This window comes from Chaetodon trifascialis, chromosome 7 (genome assembly GCF_039877785.1).
Source record: "Chaetodon trifascialis isolate fChaTrf1 chromosome 7, fChaTrf1.hap1, whole genome shotgun sequence".
NCBI lineage: Eukaryota > Metazoa > Chordata > Actinopteri > Chaetodontiformes > Chaetodontidae > Chaetodon > Chaetodon trifascialis.
Window position 1 is genome coordinate 15184483 of NC_092062.1, and position 21715 is coordinate 15206197.

The 21715-nt window shown below is 43.1% G+C and overlaps 1 protein-coding gene across 1 annotated transcript; it reads right to left on the reverse strand.

The window, feature by feature from the left end:
* Positions 1–1019: 1019 nt before the first annotated feature.
* On the reverse strand, positions 1020–21241 carry LOC139334530 (LIM domain-containing protein 1-like). The gene is made up of 8 exons (XM_070967476.1): positions 19418–21241; positions 14302–14403; positions 8456–8523; positions 7172–7234; positions 6306–6436; positions 5257–5308; positions 3172–3240; positions 1020–2457 (listed from the first exon to the last, which is right to left on the reverse strand). Exons 1-8 carry the CDS (start codon positions 20646–20648, stop codon positions 2323–2325), a joined length of 1851 nt encoding a protein of 616 aa, XP_070823577.1. The 5' UTR covers positions 20649–21241; the 3' UTR covers positions 1020–2322.
* Positions 21242–21715: the final 474 nt, after the last annotated feature.

Below are 21715 nucleotides of genomic sequence, written 5' to 3' on the forward strand. Positions count from 1 at the left end.
TCTCTGAGTACGACTTCATTTTAGTGTGACAGTCTCGACACATACACAAGTCAAGCGACAAAGATGAAGAGGGAGTGCTGGACAAAGCCAGAAAAAACTTCAGTTCAGCACCACAGAGATCCAGCAAACAGGAAACAACTGCTATATTTCTTAAAACAGGAAGCACCTGTTGGGTTTCTTCAAAAATCAGACATTCAGGTGTGTGGCTGAAAACACGTTGAGGTATGCCACTTACCTGGTGGCAGTGATGAACAGGGACTCCACCACTCAGCACACCTCCACCTCCCCCTTCTGTTCTCTCTTGGATAGGAAAATGCCTAACCAGAAAAGACTGACCAGGACTGCACAAATGGATGAGTCAGTCTTCCAGCTAGCTGGATACACACCTTGTCTGAATTTGACCAGAGGTGGCTATCCAAGGCCCTGTTCAGGCAGACAGCACAGGGACATCCTGAGCTGGACAAACTTTGATGATATCCTCCACAGGTGCTCCTGAAGACCAGTAACTTTCCTCCAAATTACCTTGGCCGTCCCCCGCTGCTCTGGATGCCACGAAAGCTGTGGCAAGTCAAGCTGACTTGTCCACATCCAGACTGTCACAAAGAGCTTCTGAGCTCAGCTGGTCTGGATCAGAGGATCAGGCAGGTGGTGATCATGGGGAAAATGCACTGCCCTGCTGAAGATGCAAGAGGAAGGTCATCAGCTGGAGCCACAGTATCGTCTCCCAGCTCCACAATGGCCACAGGGTGAAGCTATTTTGCATCCTTACATCAAAAGCGTGTGATGCCAAGGTAGCCACTTTGATGCATCAGTGAGGGCTGGGAAACAGCAGCAGGCAGATCCAGTCAGTCCAATCAGTGGTAAAGCATCTGACTACAGATCATGGGTCTAGGTTCGACTCCTGGCTGGCTTGATTCAACGTTCGAACATATTTCTTCAGTGAGAGCAAGATATATACTTTGCTAATGAGTTTACTTTTCCCCACTGTAAAAAGAAAGCCAAATCAAAATGGAAACTTTGGCTTATTGCAATGCATTTATTTAAATATTTTCTATCAATCATACAACACATATGTTTGCTCTTCGTCGTAACTATAGTTGGCTATGAAATAAGGAGCTCAAATGACAAGCAACTTAAGTATTAAGTTAGTAAACTCAAGACATGAATAACGTATGGATGGCAAAGTAGGCAATCAAAAATGTACTTCCCACTGCAAATCAAATTAGTATTTAAGGTGTTTTGCAGAAAAGTCCAAATGAAACAAAACTAAATAAGTATCAGCCTACAATATATCTTCTTTAAATACACAATGTCTGCAAATGGAACAAAATACATAGACCTACAGGCCTAATACTAAGCTCTTCATAGGTGCATAGAGAACTCACAAATCTATCTGTAAGTGCTTAGAGCAGACTGCATGATAGAAATAATGGCTGTTTATTACAGAACAGTATAACCTGCCTCTCTGAAGCATTCCTGCTCAGACTCAACAAAGAAGAAAAATCATAAAAATGTGAAATGGTGAGCCCTCAGCCCAAAGGCATCGCAACCTCCAGGGTAATGGCACTGTTTAACATATCAATGGAATGGTTATGTCAAAAATATATCACCTGATCTAATTTATTGCATACCAGAATTGACATATGGAAAATGAACAATAACGATGGCTCTGGTTACCATTGGTAAGCACTTTGACAAGAAAATAAACACTTTCCATACAGCAGTAACTGCTTAAAAGGTGGAAAAGGAAGGAATTACTGTTTTTGACTTTTTAAAACAATGTTCAACAATTTGTTACACTTTTGTATATCTCTCCTGCATAAATAAACTGTCATTATTGCATGTAGAAACTGATGTGGAGGCACAGCAGGCATCCAGCAGACTCTGTGAAAAGCCTCCGTCCTTATTAGATACTTTAGACATGATTTAGGGATCAATTTGTGAGCTGTAAGTCACTGCAGAAGTGTGAACATGAAGTTGACTGAAAGACATTTACACAGTCAATGCGACTGATATTTACAATCAAAGGAAATCAGATGGCAACACGTCTGCCCAGTCAGTATGCAGCCAGTATAATGCAATGCTTCACTGAATTCAAAGTAGGGCTTAGCTGTATTAAATACTTCATTATTGAGTCAAAACCTCTGTAGGAATAATGGAACCTTCATTAAAATTCCTGCAAAAATACACATCATATGATCTGATGCGTTGCATAAATCAATCCTCTACAACAAGAATTGTACATATCCACTCCTGCTGTCAGTCACTCTTTGGCAGTTCCTCCATACATCCACCAGGTGTCTCCCTCCACCTACTGCAGTGTTAGTAAGAGGCGGCAGTGATGGAAGGGGAGCAGCCCGGCTCGATGTTCTTCAGGTGGCAGGAGTGGCAGAGAAGGTGGCCGTTCAGAGGGTAGCAGCGGTGACCCTCCTCGTCGTTCAGCTCCATCTTACATTCCTGGATGACAGAGAGGAGGCACATCCACTGAGAGGTTACATGAGCTTGAATGGGAGGATACAGGATAATTGGTTTGATATCTGCCCTGTGGTGGCCTGATTTACAACCATTGAAAGATTGGGCAGCAATAATTACCTCTGAAGTGTAGAAATACTGCACATTTCTACATTTATGAAAAGATCTGAACTTCTCATTATAAGCAAATCTCAAATCTGTGGATGCTGTGAAAAAGCTGGTTGATAAAGGAGCCGTTTTTCTGCCTTATGGCTTACATTTTCAAGTGTTCACAAAGACAGAATGTCAAGATGTTGCTCTTTGAACCGCTTGACAGATTAACAAAAAACCACCAGAAGGATGCAACCACTCAACAGTTTAACACTGCTTAAACAGGGAGCTGCTCCTCACAGCCCACTAGTTTTTATTTTCATGAAGTGAAAACAGCTACTGTCAATCAGCCTTTGGCACAAAAAAAAGAAGAGGCACTTGAGTGAAATGATGAGATAGGGATGATGAGGTGGTGCATACCTGCTCTCCTAGGCAGTATATAATTGCCACTCAGGACTGTAATTAAGATCAGGAATCTTCTCACAATGATTTCTCTTAATGAGCAATTCAGAGTGTCCCTGGCTCAGAGCCACTGAAACACGCATGTTTTCAAATGCAAAGCTTCGTTTTCAGGTTCGTAGCAGAGGAATGCAAAGTGTTTCAACCCACCTCGCAGTGATAGCATTCCACATGATAGTCTTTGTCCATGGACACAACTCGAATGGTTTCATCAGACCCCTGGAAAGAAATTCAGACAGACAAATGCAGCTGAAGCCAATCTCGCCAAAAGACTCTCCATTGTCTTATTCTGCTCAGCCTGACAAAAGCTTCAAACGGTCGATGAAAAGCATGAGCACTCTGATGTCAGCCAAGAGCTGAGTTGTCTGTACTTTAAACTAGTCCTCTGCATTACAACCTGGGAGCAAATAAGCTGCACCATCAGTGAAGTTCTATTATATTTTTTGATTTTACCATTGGAAAACAAGAAATCACACTCAGGACCCGAGTAACAAAAGAAGGTCGACAAATCATACTGGCACACATAGATGTAGACACAAAATATAACCGCTAGGAGGCAAAGACTGTAGCAAATCATTAACAAATCAGCACAAAGATGCTGTATCCCAGAATGTTTGTGCTCTCTGTCCTCCTGATTATTCATGTCAACAGAGACAGGAGCTGTTTCTTTTTCTATCATCATTCACTGGTTAGAGGATCAGCCTGAGAGGGAACTCCCCTGAACATCCGTACAACAGCTTACATAAATGCACAAGACAGACTAAGCCCCCTACTCCGACACACACAAACACACACTACCTCTCCTCTAAATACCGGCTTCACTGCTTACTCAAAGGGGAGGGCAGGGGACATTCCAGCAAAGTCAACTCTAATTTTGGACATTTCTTTGCTTTTGCCAGCATGTCCTGTCTGTGTGTGAACTGACCTTCTCCCTACTATCCAATCAGCTCCTCCAGGACACCACATCAAATCAAAGCCCAGAGATATTAGGCCTCACACTGTTTTGACCTGTGGTCTGGTGGGAAATATAGCTATATCAGCTACTTGCACAAATAAGTTCTTTGCTTGGGTCATAACTGACTAAACAAGAGCAGATAAGGATTTATAATCTGCTGAGCTCCTGGTGGTTGAAGGTCCAGAGGTAAAGGTGAACAATTTGTAGATGTAAAGAAGCTGAATCATTTGCACCATGCTGCTGCACTTCCTCTACACTGAAATCTGTCTTTGGGGACGTGACAGCGTGATCCTGACAATCGTTGCTCGCATCTGGCTTTCACTGAAGTCCAATGGAGGGCTGATCAATCTCTAGAGTCGGGTTAAAAAAGGTGCATCGATGTGAGTTTCTGTCACATATTGCTGGGAAATTGAGAAACCTGGCAGTCATCTCCCAAACATGCAAACTCAGCCTTAGTCAACAGCAGCCACTGAGTGTAAAGTTTACACTGCTGTGCCACTTAATATTTTAAGTTATCACAGTCACTTGTAAACTGAGAAGTAAGGCATCTGAGGATGTGGTAAGAGGACATACATGGTTTCAGTCTGACCAGAGCCCTTTGTTGCATGTCATCATCTCTCCTCTACCAGCTTGCTTGTAAACTCCCCAAAAAATACAGAAAAAACACTAACATACTGTACATACTCTAACATGACATGAGACGCTGCACTGCCATGTTTTCTGTGAACCTGAAGGCTGTATACTGAAAACAAATGTAAATCTTTTCAAAGGATGAAGATGTCAGCCTGTGATAGACGTTTGTAACTTATTACTGATTTACAATACCATCCATCCATTTTCTATGCCGCTTATCCCTTTCGGGGTCGTGGGGGGGCCGGAGCCTATCTCGGCTGTCGACGGGCGAGAGGCAGGGTACACCCTGGACCGGTCGCAGGGCACATACACACACCATTCACACTCACACTCACACCTAGGGGCAATTTAGAGTCACCAATCAACCTAATGAGCATGTTTTTGGTCTGTGGGAGGAAGCCGGAGTAACCGGAGAGAACCCACGCATGCACGAGAAGAACATGCAAACTTCACACAGAAAGGCCCGACCCGGGAATCGAACCTGTGACCTTCTTGCTGTGAAGCATGCGCACTACCTGCTGCTCCACCGTGCAGCCCCACAATACCTTGATATGAGAATTATGTCAAAGTAGAAACAGGTGGAGAGACAAATTATGACAAACACGTCATCATGGCTCAGTCCTAAATAAAGGCGAGTGTCAGCTTACCTCTGAGGGCAGAATGGGCTGGTTACACGCTGCACACTTAGGGGCCAGGACCCTGGGAGAGTGAGATAAAGCAACAAGTTTTCATAGAACTGCACTCAAATATGTGAACTGAACTCAGTAATTGATGAATTCAAATTCCCCCATCCAACAACTATAAAAGGTCACAGTTCGCATTTGATGCCCTCCTCCAAACCTCTAAACCTATCAAGCCTCCCCCGCCCCCTCCCTCTCTCCTGACTCTGATTAAATGGTCTGATTCGACCATGCAGATGCCAGATTTGCAGATGTGCTGGCTTTCCCCTCACACATGTGATTCTCCAGATCCAGAAAGGAGGAAGAAATGAAAAAAAGCAAAATGAATTCATTATTTCCACACACACATGGCTGGCACCTGGGTGTCTGAGGGAATAACAAAGCGCCTCTCAGTGTGGATGGGCATAACTGTGGCTAAAAGTCAAACACATACCGCATACACAATAAGGTTTGTCTGATTTAATCAGCAGGGAGAACATGTGGGAGCTGCCAGACAGTGATGAGCCATGTGCTTGACTGTGCTGTACACCCTGTCCCAGTAGGGTAAAGAAAGGTTGTAACTATTGAGGTACCACAGGTGCTACTGTTGATAACTTTGGCTGCAGTGTCAATTTTTCCTCACACACAGAAACAAAACCTTGATTTTCCACTCAGACTTAAAGCTGTTTTTGTCCTTACAGAACATGTCACTCTTGAGTTTGGATGAGAGGAACACACCACTCTTCACACCTCTAACTGGACAGTGATCTTTTCTCCCTCCCCTCCCCCTCCCTCCCTCCTCCTTTCATCCCTGACTACACTTCTCATGTGTCTGCTACACGTGGCAGACAGAGAGACTCAGTCGACCCTTCTAAACCAGATCCTGCAGCAACAAGGGAAAGTTGAGGGGCTGTGCAGTCACTTGACTTGGAATATGAGATTTTTTTTCCATTGTCATGCTAAAGTAATTTAACGCAGATAACTCCCGGCCATGCACTCGTGTTCCTTTGAAATACTGTGTGGCAGGTGCCGCTCACCTGTGGTAGTCTTTGAGACAGTAGATCTTATTTTCAGTGTCCACGGTGAAGGGCACTCCGTCAAGGCTCTCATTACAGATGACACAACGGAAACAGCCAGGGTGGTACGACTTCCCAAGGGCCTGCAGGATCTATAAAGCAAGAAATGAGGGAAGAATATTAGGACATCATGACTCTATTTCATTTCAGTCCTGCTATTTCACATTTCCTCACTATTCGTATCAAATAAAGTTAAAATAGCCATTGTTCTTAAAAAATCTGATGATTTTTTAATGATCCCTGTGGGTATATTGGGTTGTAAGAGCAACTGAAAATAGTACAAAGCTAAGAATAAGCCCACCCCAGTGTTCATGATAATATATAACAAGTTATCACACTATTCAATAAACCTAACAGAAAAAACACAGCATACTATACATTCATAACATACACAACATACAAAATACACTCTCTGTGATCAAGTGCTGTGAGATAGAGCTTGATAGAGCATGTTAAATGTACTGCTTGTGACAGATGTGACAGTCTGTAAATAAAAACAGAGACATCTCCTCTGTCTGGATGGAGAACATATGTAGACTCGTGTAGAAAAATCCTTCATATACTGCGACGCTTCCCGACTTCATCACATGCCTCGTGTGTGTGTGCCTGCTTTGTTTTTACCCACTGCATGTGTGAGCGTGAGTGTGTGTGTGAGAGAGACCCACATGCCAAACCAATGCTTCCGCCTGAGTCTTTATCCAGATGTGCCCGCAGAAAGCTCATTTATGGTGAAGTAACTTAAGTTTCTGCTGAGATCACCTGGCTCTGACCCACACACACAAACACGAAAAAACGCACACAACTGGAGAGAAATAACAGACACTCACCATGTCCATGATCAGATGTCCACATGCGTTGCACTTGTCTGCAGACTGCTGGAAACCAGAGTACTTCAACAGACAGAGAAAAGATGACAATGAGGTCATTGGAATTTGGTTATTTAATGGATGACTGAAATCTCTGACTCTCTGTTTCAGACTGAGCACAGAAACTCCACAATGTCTCCCAAGCACAATAGTAGCCTATTAGGTTTGGCATGTGTAGTTGTACTTAAACCCCTCCTTAAGACTGCTTGAAATAACATCACTCTTTACACGAAAATCACAATAGCAAGCACCGTTTGCGCTTCAAGTGTGTGGACGACTGAACACATTTTTAGAAATCTTGCAAAAGTCAATATGGATGAGACTTACATTTAACTGATGCAGTATTTGAATCAGTCAGTTTAACTTTATTATGTGTTGTTGTGTATGTATGAGCAATGTCAGTGAGGACAAGCCACACTAACTGGCTTGGCAGAAGAGCAGATGTAATTAACAGCACACAGAGGGAGCAGAGCCACAGCAAATTGAATTCAGTATATATTTTGACTTAATTGAGCAACTAAGAGGTTTTGGTAGAAAGGCAATTAGATGAGGTTTTATACATATAGTGCTCCTGAGGTAAACATGCACACAGCTACTGACAGTGTGAATACATGGCTGAGCTGGGAAAATACTTAGAGCAGAAAAAAAAAAGAGTGGATTTTCTATGAAGACGCGACATACACACAGACAAAAAAAGTGTGCTGGAAATTATGACAAATTTCACCGAGGGGTTTCAACTGTGTTTGATGCACATCCTATGATTATACATACTGAAAGTTCTCCGTTTTTGTGAAGTAGACACAGTCATTCTGCAGTGGTGTGAATGGCCTGACTGCCCTCCACCCTATAAACCACAGCAAAGCAGCTTCTCCAGTTACCTCCTTCCAGTCCTACCCAAGGGAGGAAACTGATAGGAATCTGCAGCATTAGATGCTAAAAACTGGGCCACAAGGTCAAAGTCTCCAACCGATATTTTGCATTTATGTGGCATTTGAGTGTGTAAGGTAGACCTGATGAATGGTGATTTAAGGAAGAAGTGATCACACCTTGCTAATCATAAATCCACAGAGATTTGTACACCTTGAGACACTGTAGATGTGGCTTGGGTGAAACTGAATGCAGCTCTGTATGAGAAGGGTACTGCGTAATCTCAACCTAATGGATTTTTGTAGTCACAACAAAAGTTACAGGACCACATACCTCAGCTGAGGTATACTAGATATTGATCGTATATTGTCTGCTCACCAGAAAGTCCTCTTCGCAGAAAACCTTCCCACCGACATAGTAGAATGCCTTCCCTCTCAGCCTTCGACCTGCAGAAACAGACAGACAGAAAATTACATTTGTACCATTTTACTCAAGCAACACGCAGCAGAACTCTCACAAACCTCCTCTTTTATGTTATCGAATAACAAGAAGTACATTACAGCAGATGACAAAAGGTAAATCAATGATAGAATCTTGAAATGTCTTAGTGGGAAATCTTGCAAAGCCACGAGCCCAGTCTCAGAAAATAGTTACAGGACTAATGCATAAAGACCGTGATGATTAATTGCACCCATTCGAAGGTAATGGACCCTCTTGCAATATTCATTATATCCTGCTGAATCTGAGGCAGATAAATCAAACAATAGATCTATGGTGTGCTGGTGTCTTAATATGATATTGCTGGGACACAGAGAAGGCCAAAGGGACAGGATAAAGAACACCTCTGGATCAAACACACGTGGGGAAAATGCTGATTAAATCCAATTACTAGACAGGTGCAACAGATTAATGCTCTGCTCTGCGTGATTTCATGGCAACCACAGGCCAAGACCCAAAACGACCTGCTATTCTTCTTCTTTGTTCCCTTCTGGTGTCTTTCCACATGCTGCGTGTGCTTCCTGTCTGTCTGTGTGCTTTAATAGTTTTATGGTCTGGATCTGGCTTCTTTTAGCTGCGTAAACACACACACACATGCATGCACACATGCACATGAACGCACGGGCTACCACATGGGCACATACACACACACACACACACACACACACACACACACACACACACACACACACACACACACACACACACACACACACACACACACACACACACACACACACACACACACACAACAAAACTTCTTTGCACACTTCACATAGCTATTCCCGTCCAGGTCCCACAGGAAGAGGGAACATTCCTCACATTTTCTGAGTGGGAAGGTGAGGGAGGGGTCAGCAGGGGAGAGCAGGGGTTTACCTTGATGAACAGTAGCCTTTTTATCTCTCACACTCACATCTCACACTCTGTTTACCCGATTCCTTGACAGTCTCATACAGCCATTTAGCAGCTAGGAATTGCACAGTTTATTCTTAAACTGGAGAAGAAACGCAGCCATAGGCATGATTCTGGAGCAGTCTGGAAATATAGGCATTCTTGAGAGTCATTTTAACATTGACAACAAGTCCACAACTAGTCAGCACTGAAAAAAGTGATTTTGGAACAGGCCTACATTGTACATAGTAGGATTGAGAGATATGACCATTTATGTGAGATACATGCTAAATATACATTTGCTATGATCGAGGTCATATTTCACAGTAAGGATATAGCTCAACCTACCCACAGAACAGCCCAAAAAGGGAAAAAATGAAAAGATTTTATTCTATTTCTGGAGAAAAAGAGCAGTTAAAGAGGTTGACCTAACTTCTCTCAACTAAAGCTCTTACTGCTGTCTGAAAATCAGTTAGGCTAATGATGTTAGAATTCGACTGTCTGCAAGGGTCAAAGAAAACAATAAATTTTGTTGTCCTTCAGTGAGCCTGAATTACAAGTAAAATACAGCAACAACAAAGAAAAATGACGTATTGAAACCTCATGATTCCCCTTTTTATATCAATGGCATCAACAGAGTAATAATGATCACGCAGCAACCAAGGTCTGGCCAAAGTTCACTCAATAACTAACTTAAGAGGAAACAGTCATGCTGAAGGGGGCCAAGGTGTGGAACTGGCCTGGGGTAATTACTGACGGACAGTCTTGGAACTGTGTCCCTAAAGGAAGGCGGGAAGGATGAAGGGGATGAATGTGAGATATGGGCCATTCCTCTTCTTCACATTCCTGTCTTTTTTTCTCAGTGAGTCAGAGAGGGAAGGCTCTGAGCTTTGCAGAAAGATAAGAGCTTAATTAAAGTCAAGAGTCACAGCTGACTATTTGAAAAGCACCAGAAAGAAGAGTGACTGTTGCGCTTTCATAAAAATGTAAAATACCTGAGGGACAGAACAAAACACAAGGCCATTTTCTAATTAAAACATTCCATGAATTCCCTTATGTAATCCCATTCAGAAAATAAGAAATTCACAATGACCCTGCCATGACTTCCTAATTGAGCCTCAACCCTGTTTTTTGCTGTGAGTAAATTACTCAAGTGAGACATCTCAGCAAAAAAGCCACGTCTCTTCTAAAGGAATTTCACATTTAAAGACTTTTTCCTCAGAGATTCAGTCTCATTTGAAGTCTTTTCCCACCCGCTAAAGATATCTATAGATGTTCAATCAGCAACGAAAAACATTCCTGCTTCTACAAGGAGTTCTTTCTGGTCGTCCGAATGCATTTCTCTGACTGTGACCAGAACCTGGAATGTTTGGTGAAGGTCCTGACAATCTACCTAACAGATGCTAACATACCAGTCGATTCAGGACCCATCAGATCCTTGTTTGTATTCTCCAAAGCCTGGGACAGTCTGGGATAGTGGAGCTGTTTCTATGAAAGCTGAATATGAGAGGGGAAGTCTGTCTTTGTTCCTTACAAACTCAAATCACACCTTGTACTACTGGTCATCATCAAGGCACAGCTGTAAAGTCATTTCTACCTGCATTAAGTTTACATTTACTGATAAAAATACAAGATATTCTCATATAAGGAGAGGCAATTCTCTTCCTTTCTATCCCATACTTCTCTCTTTTCTGAGATTCCCACAAATTATCTGAGTTGGCTACTGTGTAAACCAGTTCCCCTGCTTACAGACTTAAGTTTAGTCTCCAGCTGGAATTGGGTTGTACTGTTAGCCATTTGTAAACAGTCAAAGATTAGCCTGGAGCGAAGCCCCCCTTCAGCCAAGTGCTGAATCCTTGACACGCAGCCTGAGCTCTCCTAGCCACCAGGAATGTTCTCCTGCCTCCCGGTCACCGTGGGGGAACTGGTGGATTGAGGGCATGACGGAAGTTCACCATCATAAAGAAACTTGTTATGCAACAAGCGTGACAATTGTTCTGGAGGAAGATGAGAAGGGATATTTGATATAACGGCACTGTATATTTGACCGTGTCATGGTGTTTACTGAGGGTACATGCATGAACACATATGCATGTGTACATATGCCTCTGCATGCTGGCTGCATGTGGTGGGTGGTGTGCTGCTGGTGTGCTGACAGGGAGACCATTCTCCCTGCCCCGCACTGTGCTCCCATCTTGTTGCATCCAGCTGACATAACAGCACCCAATGTCCTCCTGGAGCCAGACCTACAGAGGGCCCCCTGCGCCTGCATTCCTCCACAGCTGATATGCATTTCCCTTGGGCCACTCACGGCGAGCACAACCCCTATACCTTCACATGGAGCGAGCTATGAGAGGTATGTGGTGTGTAAACTGCTCCCTCACCCCCCACTTCAGACATCAGCTTCACTCTCCTCTTTTTCATCTTCTTGCTCTCCCTCACACTCACAGACACACACACAGACACACACACAGCATGGAGGGTGAAAGAAAACACAGGGATGTTAATCACACATTTGGGGGCCTAACCAGCAAGGTCAAAGGTGCTGCAGAATAATGGGCCTGAGTAGAGGTCATGCAGTGCCACAAATACTCCACATAACCACCATCTGATAATTGGGACAGAGATTTTAATTGGTCAGAGCAGAGAGCCAGAGCATAATTCAGTTAGGGAAGCTGCCCAGCCAGGAAGCTATAAGCCACACATAAATGAGAGAGTGCTGGCAGGGTGATGAACCTCGACTGATTCCCGGCTGTACCAAACTGGTCAGGTAAACCGTCTAAACTGACAAAGTAAAACCAAAAAGGAACCAGGAACAGATATAGATCTCCCTCAGAATGTCTGCTTTAGAGCTAGAGCTGGGCGATATGGCTGAAAACTCTATTGCGATATAAGTGTTTTATATTGGTCGATATCGATAATTATTGATATTTTTTATGACCTATTTAAAATAAGAACCAGGAGAAAAATACATTCAATTTAAACATTTTTACTTTAAATTTAACCTTCCTCTGATTATAATCCCCTCAGCTATCAAGGCAGAAAGGAAATGTCAACACAACCATGGAAAACACTCAAATAATAAATAAAATAATAAATAAAAAGTGTAAAAATGGAAACACAGAGAAACCTGAGAACATTTTTTCTGCAGGTTTAGTGCAGAAAGTTCACAAGCTGATTCACCCTCTGGTGAATAAAATGTTTTCAAATATGTGCAGTGTTTTGTAAACATAGCAGAAACTGAGGTGCACTTGACATCTGTAACATACATACAAACAAACAAACAAACAAACATGATAGACAGTACAGTAAGACTGACTGAACTATAAAACCAGCCTAGACATATGAACAACTTTAGTCACTCTTCTTACTCTAAACATACATGAACTATTCAATTATATTTTTATTGCAAATGTGTTTAAAAAAAAAAAAAAAAAAGTATGTGTAAGAGATGTATATAACCTGGCTTCTCCTCAGTGCTCAGTGAAGCATGTCTTTAGCTATATGATATGCCGCTGCCTCCGTTATGTCTTTGTGCCTTTTAGATGATTTGTCATCAGGCACTGAAGCAGATACCTCTGCGTGGTGGTCTGCTGATTGTGCGGTGGTGCTCCGGTTGCAGATGTTGTTGGACGTTGGCGTTGGCTGCGCTCCAAAGAGCGAGCGCGGCTAAGGTGGTTAAATAAGTTTGTGGTATTACCGGTCTTGATGGGGACGACAGTTTTGCATAAGTTACAGACCACATAGTTCTGACTACAGTCCGACTTATAAAATCCAAAAAACTCCATACTGGCGAGCTGACTTCCCCTGTTCTATCGACGATTTCTTCGCTCGCTGCAGCGCTCACTTTCTATTTCTCATCTCACTCCTCGCGAAGCATCAAACACGAGACAACGAGATGGCACAACCGACCTTGATAATGTTACATGAATGGCGTGTTAGCGTGTCTCTCTCACTGATTAGCGATTACTCCCTACGTTGCTCGGTTACCTGAGAGCGAGTGCCTTTATTCATGCAACAAACCTCGCTTCGCAACTTCAGGTTTCTTCCGACGAAAAAAAAAATTATCGAATGCTTTATCGAACGCATTTTTTATTGATATTGATGACGTGTCTATCGCGAGACATATCGCTATCGTTTTATCGCCCAGCCCTATTTAGAGCCATGAAAACTTGTCACTCGTCCTAGCATTTTCAGTGTGAACTGTTGCAGTATTTCTTAGTAAAGTATTTCTTTAGATTTACTGTGTTAAAACTACAGCTGCCCGTGTAATTAAAACTAAAAGAACACAAACAAAGAGCAGATACTGTCTTTGAACTTGTAAAAACATTTTTAAACATATAAGCCCTGTAGAAAAGCAGTACAAGGAGCCATGATTCTTTCATTGCAAGCACCACGAATTGCACTCTGATACTTAAAATCCTTGCCATTCTCAGGCATGATTTGTGGTATCAAAAGTCAATGATTTTACATTGCAACCTTTGCACAAGACTTGAATGCACTCCATGTATTAATATATTGAAATCATTTTATTGATGGATGAACTAGGGCAGCAAAAGTCTTGCTTTGTGTATCTTTGTGTGGGCTGGAGGAGTGACTGGCACACCCAGAAAACAAACACTAGCAGCACAGGACAGTAATCCCCAAATAATTGTGTGTTTTTGCTCAGGCCAGTGAACAACTGAAGAAAGAAGTACTACTTTTAATTCAAGAGAATGGGGTCTTTGGCAACCAATTAGAGGAGACATGAGCTTTACATGTGAATCAACCAAGGAGAGAAGGTGAAGGTGTTTTAATGGGAGCAAAAGACTTACTAAAGGTGTGTGTGTACTTACTACAGGCGCTGCAGGTGAAACAGCTGTCATGGTAGAGGCTACCCATAGCTTGGCAGGCCTGGTTGGCTCCATACACTGCCTTGTTGCACTTAACACAGACTCCTGGAACACAACACAGTGTATGATTAAGTCAGAAAAGTCAGAGGAAGACACACACTTAAATCACTTGTACAGTTAGTTCAATACAACACACATACTGTAGTTACACACTACATCACCCAAATACTAAATCTGAGGTATAAATCAATGCACTGTTGTTTTATTATATCAAGACAAAGGGGAGTAAGTGTTGTGGAGGCTATGATCCTGATTAAACCAGACCCAAACAATGAAGACAGAAGGGAAAAAATCACTTCACAAAAGTCAGGAAGCTGGTTAGTGGGCTGTATCAATGAAAGAGGAAATATATCAAAACTTGCATATTTGACTTGGCTCAGAGACTGAGAAGTCTGTTAATAAAGTCTTTGATAAAAATCAAAATGTTCCTACCCTAAAAACACACACAGCCAATGTGGACTGACATCAGGACATAGGAGTCTACTTAATATTAATCTAGCTACTCATCCAAGCCATCTACTTTGCTCTACTTTCCATAGTATGTGCAGAATTTTATTTTATTTTTTTTTTTTTTAAGTGATAAAAGCCCAAACCACATGAAAGCAAGAGTTCTCTCTCCTGTGTTGGGTGAAGACCTTTAAAAGAAACATCACATGAGAGCATGTCACACAATATTACATAACCTGTCCTTTGACTTTGGACAGCTCATGAACAACACGGGATTTCTGCATGATCAATACATAAAAACTTTTTATCTGCAATTGCTTAGGATACAAAACTAATTTCCTGACCTCTGATCTGCCATGAAAATGTTATCTTTCATCGCTTCACTTCACTGCCAGTCCCAATCTCTCCCTCTGAGCCTGAACGGTATGATGTGGCGTGATATGACAACTGACATATGGACTATGACAAGTGACAACCGCCATCACTGCTGACCTTAATGGGAAGTCAGCTAGCTGCTAAATCAATCAGATATGGCACAATGTGATCATCCAATCATCAAGTATTAAGTTAAAGTAACACTAACAGAAGGGGCGATGGCATTGATTGAAGATGAAAGCAAGACCTCGAGCTTCTCTTTCAGTGTGAGGACGCGTGAATGAGGTTATTTGTGTGTATGTTTTTATAGAAAAACTCCCTAGAGACAGAGAAATAGAGCACAGCAGAAGAGCGTGGCCCAGCCTAGCCCAGCCCAGCCCAACCTAGCTCGGCCCTGGTCCTCCTGGAACACTGACAAAGAAACTTCTGTTTCCACTGTATCCAACACACATCACGTGGCTGCCTCCTCCAAAAACACACTGTTATTCAACAACCTTCTTCAAATGTTTCTCTTCATAAGACTTTTAGTAATATAATATTCAACTGGGCTATATATAATTCAACTAAAGCCTCTCATAATGCCACAGCAGAGGACACATCATCAGGGGCCCCAATGGCTGGACATCAGATTGTGAGATAACAGAAGGATATTATTAGAAACCTGAAGAATGTTGCTCTTATGTAAGCTATTTTGTTTACATGAAAACACAAGTAGAAAAGAAATGAAATTAATGAGTGAATGCATTTCTAATCACATTCTCTGCTTTTCTTCTGTGAAAGCTGACTGCAAATAATTTGTGTCACAGAGTAAACAACACAGCAGGTATAAGATTCTCATGAACACTGCACACATACATGAAATACACGGTGCCTTTTCAGAACATTTTCAAGATCTGACACTGGGCCAAGAACATTTTTCCCTAATTTTTTATAGCTATGAACAGAACGCCCCATGAGGACAAAAATGCAGTAAAAGTTAATTCTCTCTTTTCCCAGTCGGGAGCAGAAATTCCGTATATTTGTAATAACCTCCTCGCCAGTTGGGCCACTACAAATCTGCTTTTGGCCAGAGTCCCATGTTCCAAAACAGTGTGAATATTCAGGGGACTGACTGCTTGCTTCAAGTGGGGGGAGGGGAAGCAAAACATGCAGCCAAAACTTCACCCCTCCTACCCCCCTCACCTTTCCCAGCTGTCAAAAGTCCAAGTAGATGGCAGCTTGCTGGCCAAAATGCCACAGACTGAAAACACAACCCTTGCTACACATTGTTGCAGCGATTGAGTGTCATCACCTCAACAGTTAGGCTCAAGGTTTCAGGTTCATCTATAACACATTCACAGCATGACAAACTCTTGACTTCAAAGTAGAAGGTGTATGAACATCAATATCTCATCCACCGAAAAGTATTTCAAACTTTTAATTGACAGAGTTGCGTTTCCTTGCTTAGCCCCACCTTCCTATCCCATCAGCTAAAATGTTTATTTCTTTTACCTAACTATTTCACCTGCTTATCCACATCCACAGTTTGAGTAAATTCCGTTTATAACCACATCCACCACTTATGATACAACTTAAACTTTAAAGGTAGCAAAAGTAAGTACATCATATTCTTATTCACTGAAATGCACTGAGTGCTGCGTCACCTATGGCATAATTTTCTAACTTTTACCACAGCGCACACAAACACCACACCCAGAAGTGACATAGTATATTAAATTCAGTCAAATGCCGCAGGCCATATATTCATAGACAAACAGACACACAGGCGTTCACAAGAGGATATCATATTTTCACTCACACACACATACATATACACACACAAACACACACACAAAAGTCAGCGTCCAAAAGCCTGCCAGAGCAGAAGCCAAGAATCCCTGGGAAGAGTTAAGATGAAGGTTTCCCCTCAAAAGCCAGATGGGATAAATTAATCCTCCATCTTAACACAACACTAAACGTTCAAATTAGTGTGTGTGTGTGCATGTGTGTGTGTCAGAGGAAGAGGGGAGGCAGAACACTGGGATGTCCCACCACTCCTCCCCTCTTGCATGAACTTGTCTATAAATCTCACATCCTCACAGGCTCTTGTGGTCAGGGACAAAGAAGCATCCACGAACTTGTCCCTAAATCTCTCTGTTTGTCTACTCTTCCATTCAGCTGCACGGCAGGCACCTCTAAACTCGTCTGGGACTCCCCTCCCCTTTTAATCTTAAGACCTCATTTCTAAAATTCTTCGCTCTTCTTCCTTCAGACATTCCTCAGTGTTCCCCCTGGTGCAGCCGTTTGGCACTGGACTCATTTTCCCAGAACCTCCAGCTGCAGTTGTGCCAATCAGCACTCAGTGTACAGCTGGGAACTCTGATGGATCCAAGCCTTGTGTATGGTCATAGCTCACTGGATTAGTTACCGCCATGTGCCTGGCAGAGACTTCCAGAAGTGCACTATATTCAGTCCCATCACAGAAACTTTAGCTTTAACTTCATGTTAAAACACAGATGGGATGTACTTAAAAAGTATATCCATACAGTATATTTGAACTATGAAGGTTTTCTTTGATGAAACTTAAGTTCTGTGAAGAAAATTAGCCTACACAAGTTTTTTTCTGGCATGAATGCATGACTCAGAGGATGAGCCATGGTCTGGTGGGAAACTCCATACAGGAACTGTGTGTGGGATATGTGGGTACGTGTGTGAAAAAAGACATATACTGTATGACTTTAAAACCTACACTTCTGCTGATTGCACACTGTGCTCTCCCACACATCCGTAATATTCACATCTCTGTGCTATTTCTGAGCCTTGTCGTGACACTGACGTACGCCAGAACATCTTCCCTTACACTCCAATATAAGCACATCAGGGGGCCGAGGAAGGCTGTGAATTACAATCGTGACATTCCAGCGGGACATTCCTTCAGCAAGGAGGCAAGGGTGGGCAGTGTGTGTGTGTATGTGTGTGGGTGGGTGGTTGGGTGCTCTGTGGCTCTGAACACGATATCATGCTCTTTTCTCTCACTGTCTAGCGGGACATCCCATATTCATGAACAGCCTTGGCTGTATACACCTGGCCTCCATGTGATCACCAGCTCTCTCTGCCACAAACACACTCCCATATACACACAATCTACCTCAGCTATTTACTGTATCTGCATCTGGGACAACAGATTGTCATCTGACCTCACAGCAAAGCATGTGTTTTTTCAATGTTGTATTCATTTCCTGATAGTTCCTACAGTCCAGATGGAGCAGCTGGAGTGCTACAGGCAGTGATATGAGGAAGAGAAACCACAGTATTCTGCTGATGATGGACATTCTTCAATAACCCTGCCTACCTCTTTCTCAGCCAGTGACCTTATATATTGATTATAATCTTAGTTGCAAGACTTTACTCATCTTTTTCATGTATTAACAATATTATTATACGTGTAAAATATATCTAATTCAAACAAATGCAAGGACTTGTCAAGGAAACTCAACAAGCAAGAAATGATTCAAGATAAAGCGTGATTAAAAATGTCTGTCCAAATGCCAGAACTAACCATCACAGGTGTTATGTTTCGTCACCATCTTCCTGGCATGCTCAAGAAAAGAGTCATGTGAGATGTGCAAGCACAGGTCTGTGGTCATGACATCATTTGGAAAAGTGAATGCTGCTGTCAGTCAAATGAACTCAACATGGGATGGAACATTAAAACATCTGCACACTTAATGGAACTCTAACTATTGAGTTTAGTTACCAACGCTGCCTCAATAGAAATCCATTCATTGTTTGGGGGAAGATAAAAAGGACAACATTCTTCTTTCTGGCCCTGGCCCCACCTTTTACCACTAAAGGGTTTCTTTCAACTGCCAAGAGGGAAAACAATGAATCATTAAAAAAAACAAAAACAAAAAAAACAAATGACTTAGAAAATCATTCTCTGTGCATTCCACAAAAGAAAAGACCTACCACAGCGTCTGCCTAAGAAGTTCAGCTATTTAACCCAGCAAAGATCACCAAGAATGACATCAAACAAAGACATTAGGCAAGTGGGTTGTGCTCTTAATTAAGCTACAGAAACAGACACGCAAGGGAAACACAGACAAAGGATGATAAAGAGTGACTGTGTGCATGTGTAAATCAAGTGGATTTATGTTCTGAACTGTGGGTGGGCGATTCTGTCATTCAATGTGTTTTACAGCAGCAGCCTGACTGAAAGAAGCCCCTTGTTGATGCTGGGTAGTTTAAATTGTCTTACCAAAGTAGTCAGCCTTTGGTTGGGCATCCATCTCTTTTTCCAGTCGCTTAGTGAGGGCCTCTAATTTCATTTCAGCTGCTGAAGGACCCTGGTCGGTGGGCTGCGTGGGTAGAGACTGGCAGATCAGCTGGACATGCTTGGGGGAGCACGGGACTTCAGCTTCAGCACTGGTGGCCTGTCCACAGCCAGGTTTTTGGCTCTGACCTTGGATCTGACTGCTGCTTTTGGAGACACTGGCAAGGCTCAGGGCAGCAGATGCCACCTGGGCTTTGGGTTTAGGTGTTTCAGAAGATGCAGGTAGAAGTGAGGAAGCTGACACAGCACCATTATGGTTGGTAGACGGCTTTGTGGTTGGAGAGGGTGGTGCGAAATGGGGTGCAGACTGTGTGGAGGGCTGCTGCATGTGGAAGTCAGCTCCTCCTGTGAAGGCACTCACAGGCAGGGTAGGGATGAGGTCTGGTTTTGCAGAGCCAGAGAGCTCGCCGACCCATGCCTTGGATGGCCCAGCAGAGGAGGGTGGACTCCGGTTTACAGACGGGGCAACAGCCTGATTCTGCTGGGGTGGAACACTGTTGGCAGTTGGAGGTGCAGGCTGGTGCTGCTGAGATGCAATGTTGCTCCCAGACCCAGAAAAAGATGGGGAAAGCTGGCTCTCACTGGATGGGGCCCAAGCATTCGGCTGGATGACGGGGAGACGAGCATGTGTGGGCGCGCTGTGAGGCGCGTTTCCTGGGCAGGCGGGAGTAGGGGTGGTGTGCTGGTATGAATGTGGCTCTAAACGCTCCTTATTATCGTAATTGTTTCCGTAGCCATATGCCCTGCCGGCTGGAAGTTCAGACTGAACGCCTGTTTGGTGTTTTTGGCCGTCAAACTGTGCGTACTGGTTCCCCACCGTCGTGCCCGGCACAGGGCCAGAGAGTATCGGGGGCTTCGCTGCCGCTTCACCCGGCTGTCTGTAACTATTGATGGGGGGTCTGTCTTTGGTGTAATATGTGTTGTTGTGACCCCCATTCATTTTCATGGCCCTGTTGTTTTTTGCCATCTCCTCTTGGTGTTTCTGCATATGTATTTTAGTCATTTTAGAGGCAAAAACTTTTCTTGTTTCTTCAAAGTCGGGGTTATTTCCTGCATCCCTCCTGGTTCGAAATAAACCATCTCTGGATGCTTCATACATATTTAAGTCCTCGATAAACTTACTCGCCTCGAGTCCTAAATCCTCGTATTTATCCATTCTGAAGATACTTTCTGTGTCTGTGTCAACAAAGTTAAGTTACGAGTTTGTATTTTTAAGGCTAAAGCCTAACTAAATCACAGAGTGATATTTCCAGAGTGAATTATTAGCTTACAGTCCAGCAGCTCGACGTCCGGATAGGAGACAGGGGTCCAGACCCAAACTTTTCTGTTATTCCAAACTTTCCAGTTCTTTGTATCGTCCGAAGTTAAAAAAAAGACATTAAATTAAAAGTTTAAAAGTCCGCGTCCTCCTCGGTGAAACTGGTCGTCCGTCCAGCTCAGCTCTGCTCCGAACAAGCCGCCTTCTGTCTGGATATAAATATGAGCAGATCCCAGATCCGATAGCCTGGACGACCCCACAAACTGCCCCCTCCTCCCACTTTACAGCCCCAGCGGGGAACCTTCATTCAAAACTTTACCCTCCCCGCCTCTGTCGACAAAAAAAAAAAAAGAAAAACTGAAAACGTAAAAAAAAAGATGATGTGTCGTTAACGTCGCGACGGCTAACTGGTGAAAGTAACGCTCGTCTGGCGTTAACGAGCACGCGGGAGGGATGACCGCTGCACGCGCAGCCGTACGTGGCCACCGGTCGACAGTTGGGACTGAGAGCAGGGAACAGTTTGTTTTTAAAGGTACAGTACTCACATCAAGCCACAAGTCAAAGTTGAGTTCACATCAGCCCTGCTGTCACTTATCATACAGTCACGTTATCTTACACACGAGCCATATCTCGTATTAAAACTTTGGGGACAGATATTCGTCACAAAATGTCCATTACACCCGGTGTCATTTCGAAAGAAGAGCAGGTTGACTCAGCCGCTTCTCTCTGAGTCAGCAAAACGCTCCAGAGTTCCCCTTTAGCTCCATAGAATTAAAGGGTTGAAGTGTGTGTTTTTGCTGTGGACAGTGGTGGAATAAAGCTAAATACATTTATGCCTGTTATCGTTATCCAAACAGAAGCTACTATAAGTGCAAATTTGACTTCACTTGAGTGCTTCCATTGTGTGCTACCATGAAGAAATCCACTTCCTTAGGAATTTAATTAAGGTCTTAAGGGAAAATTGT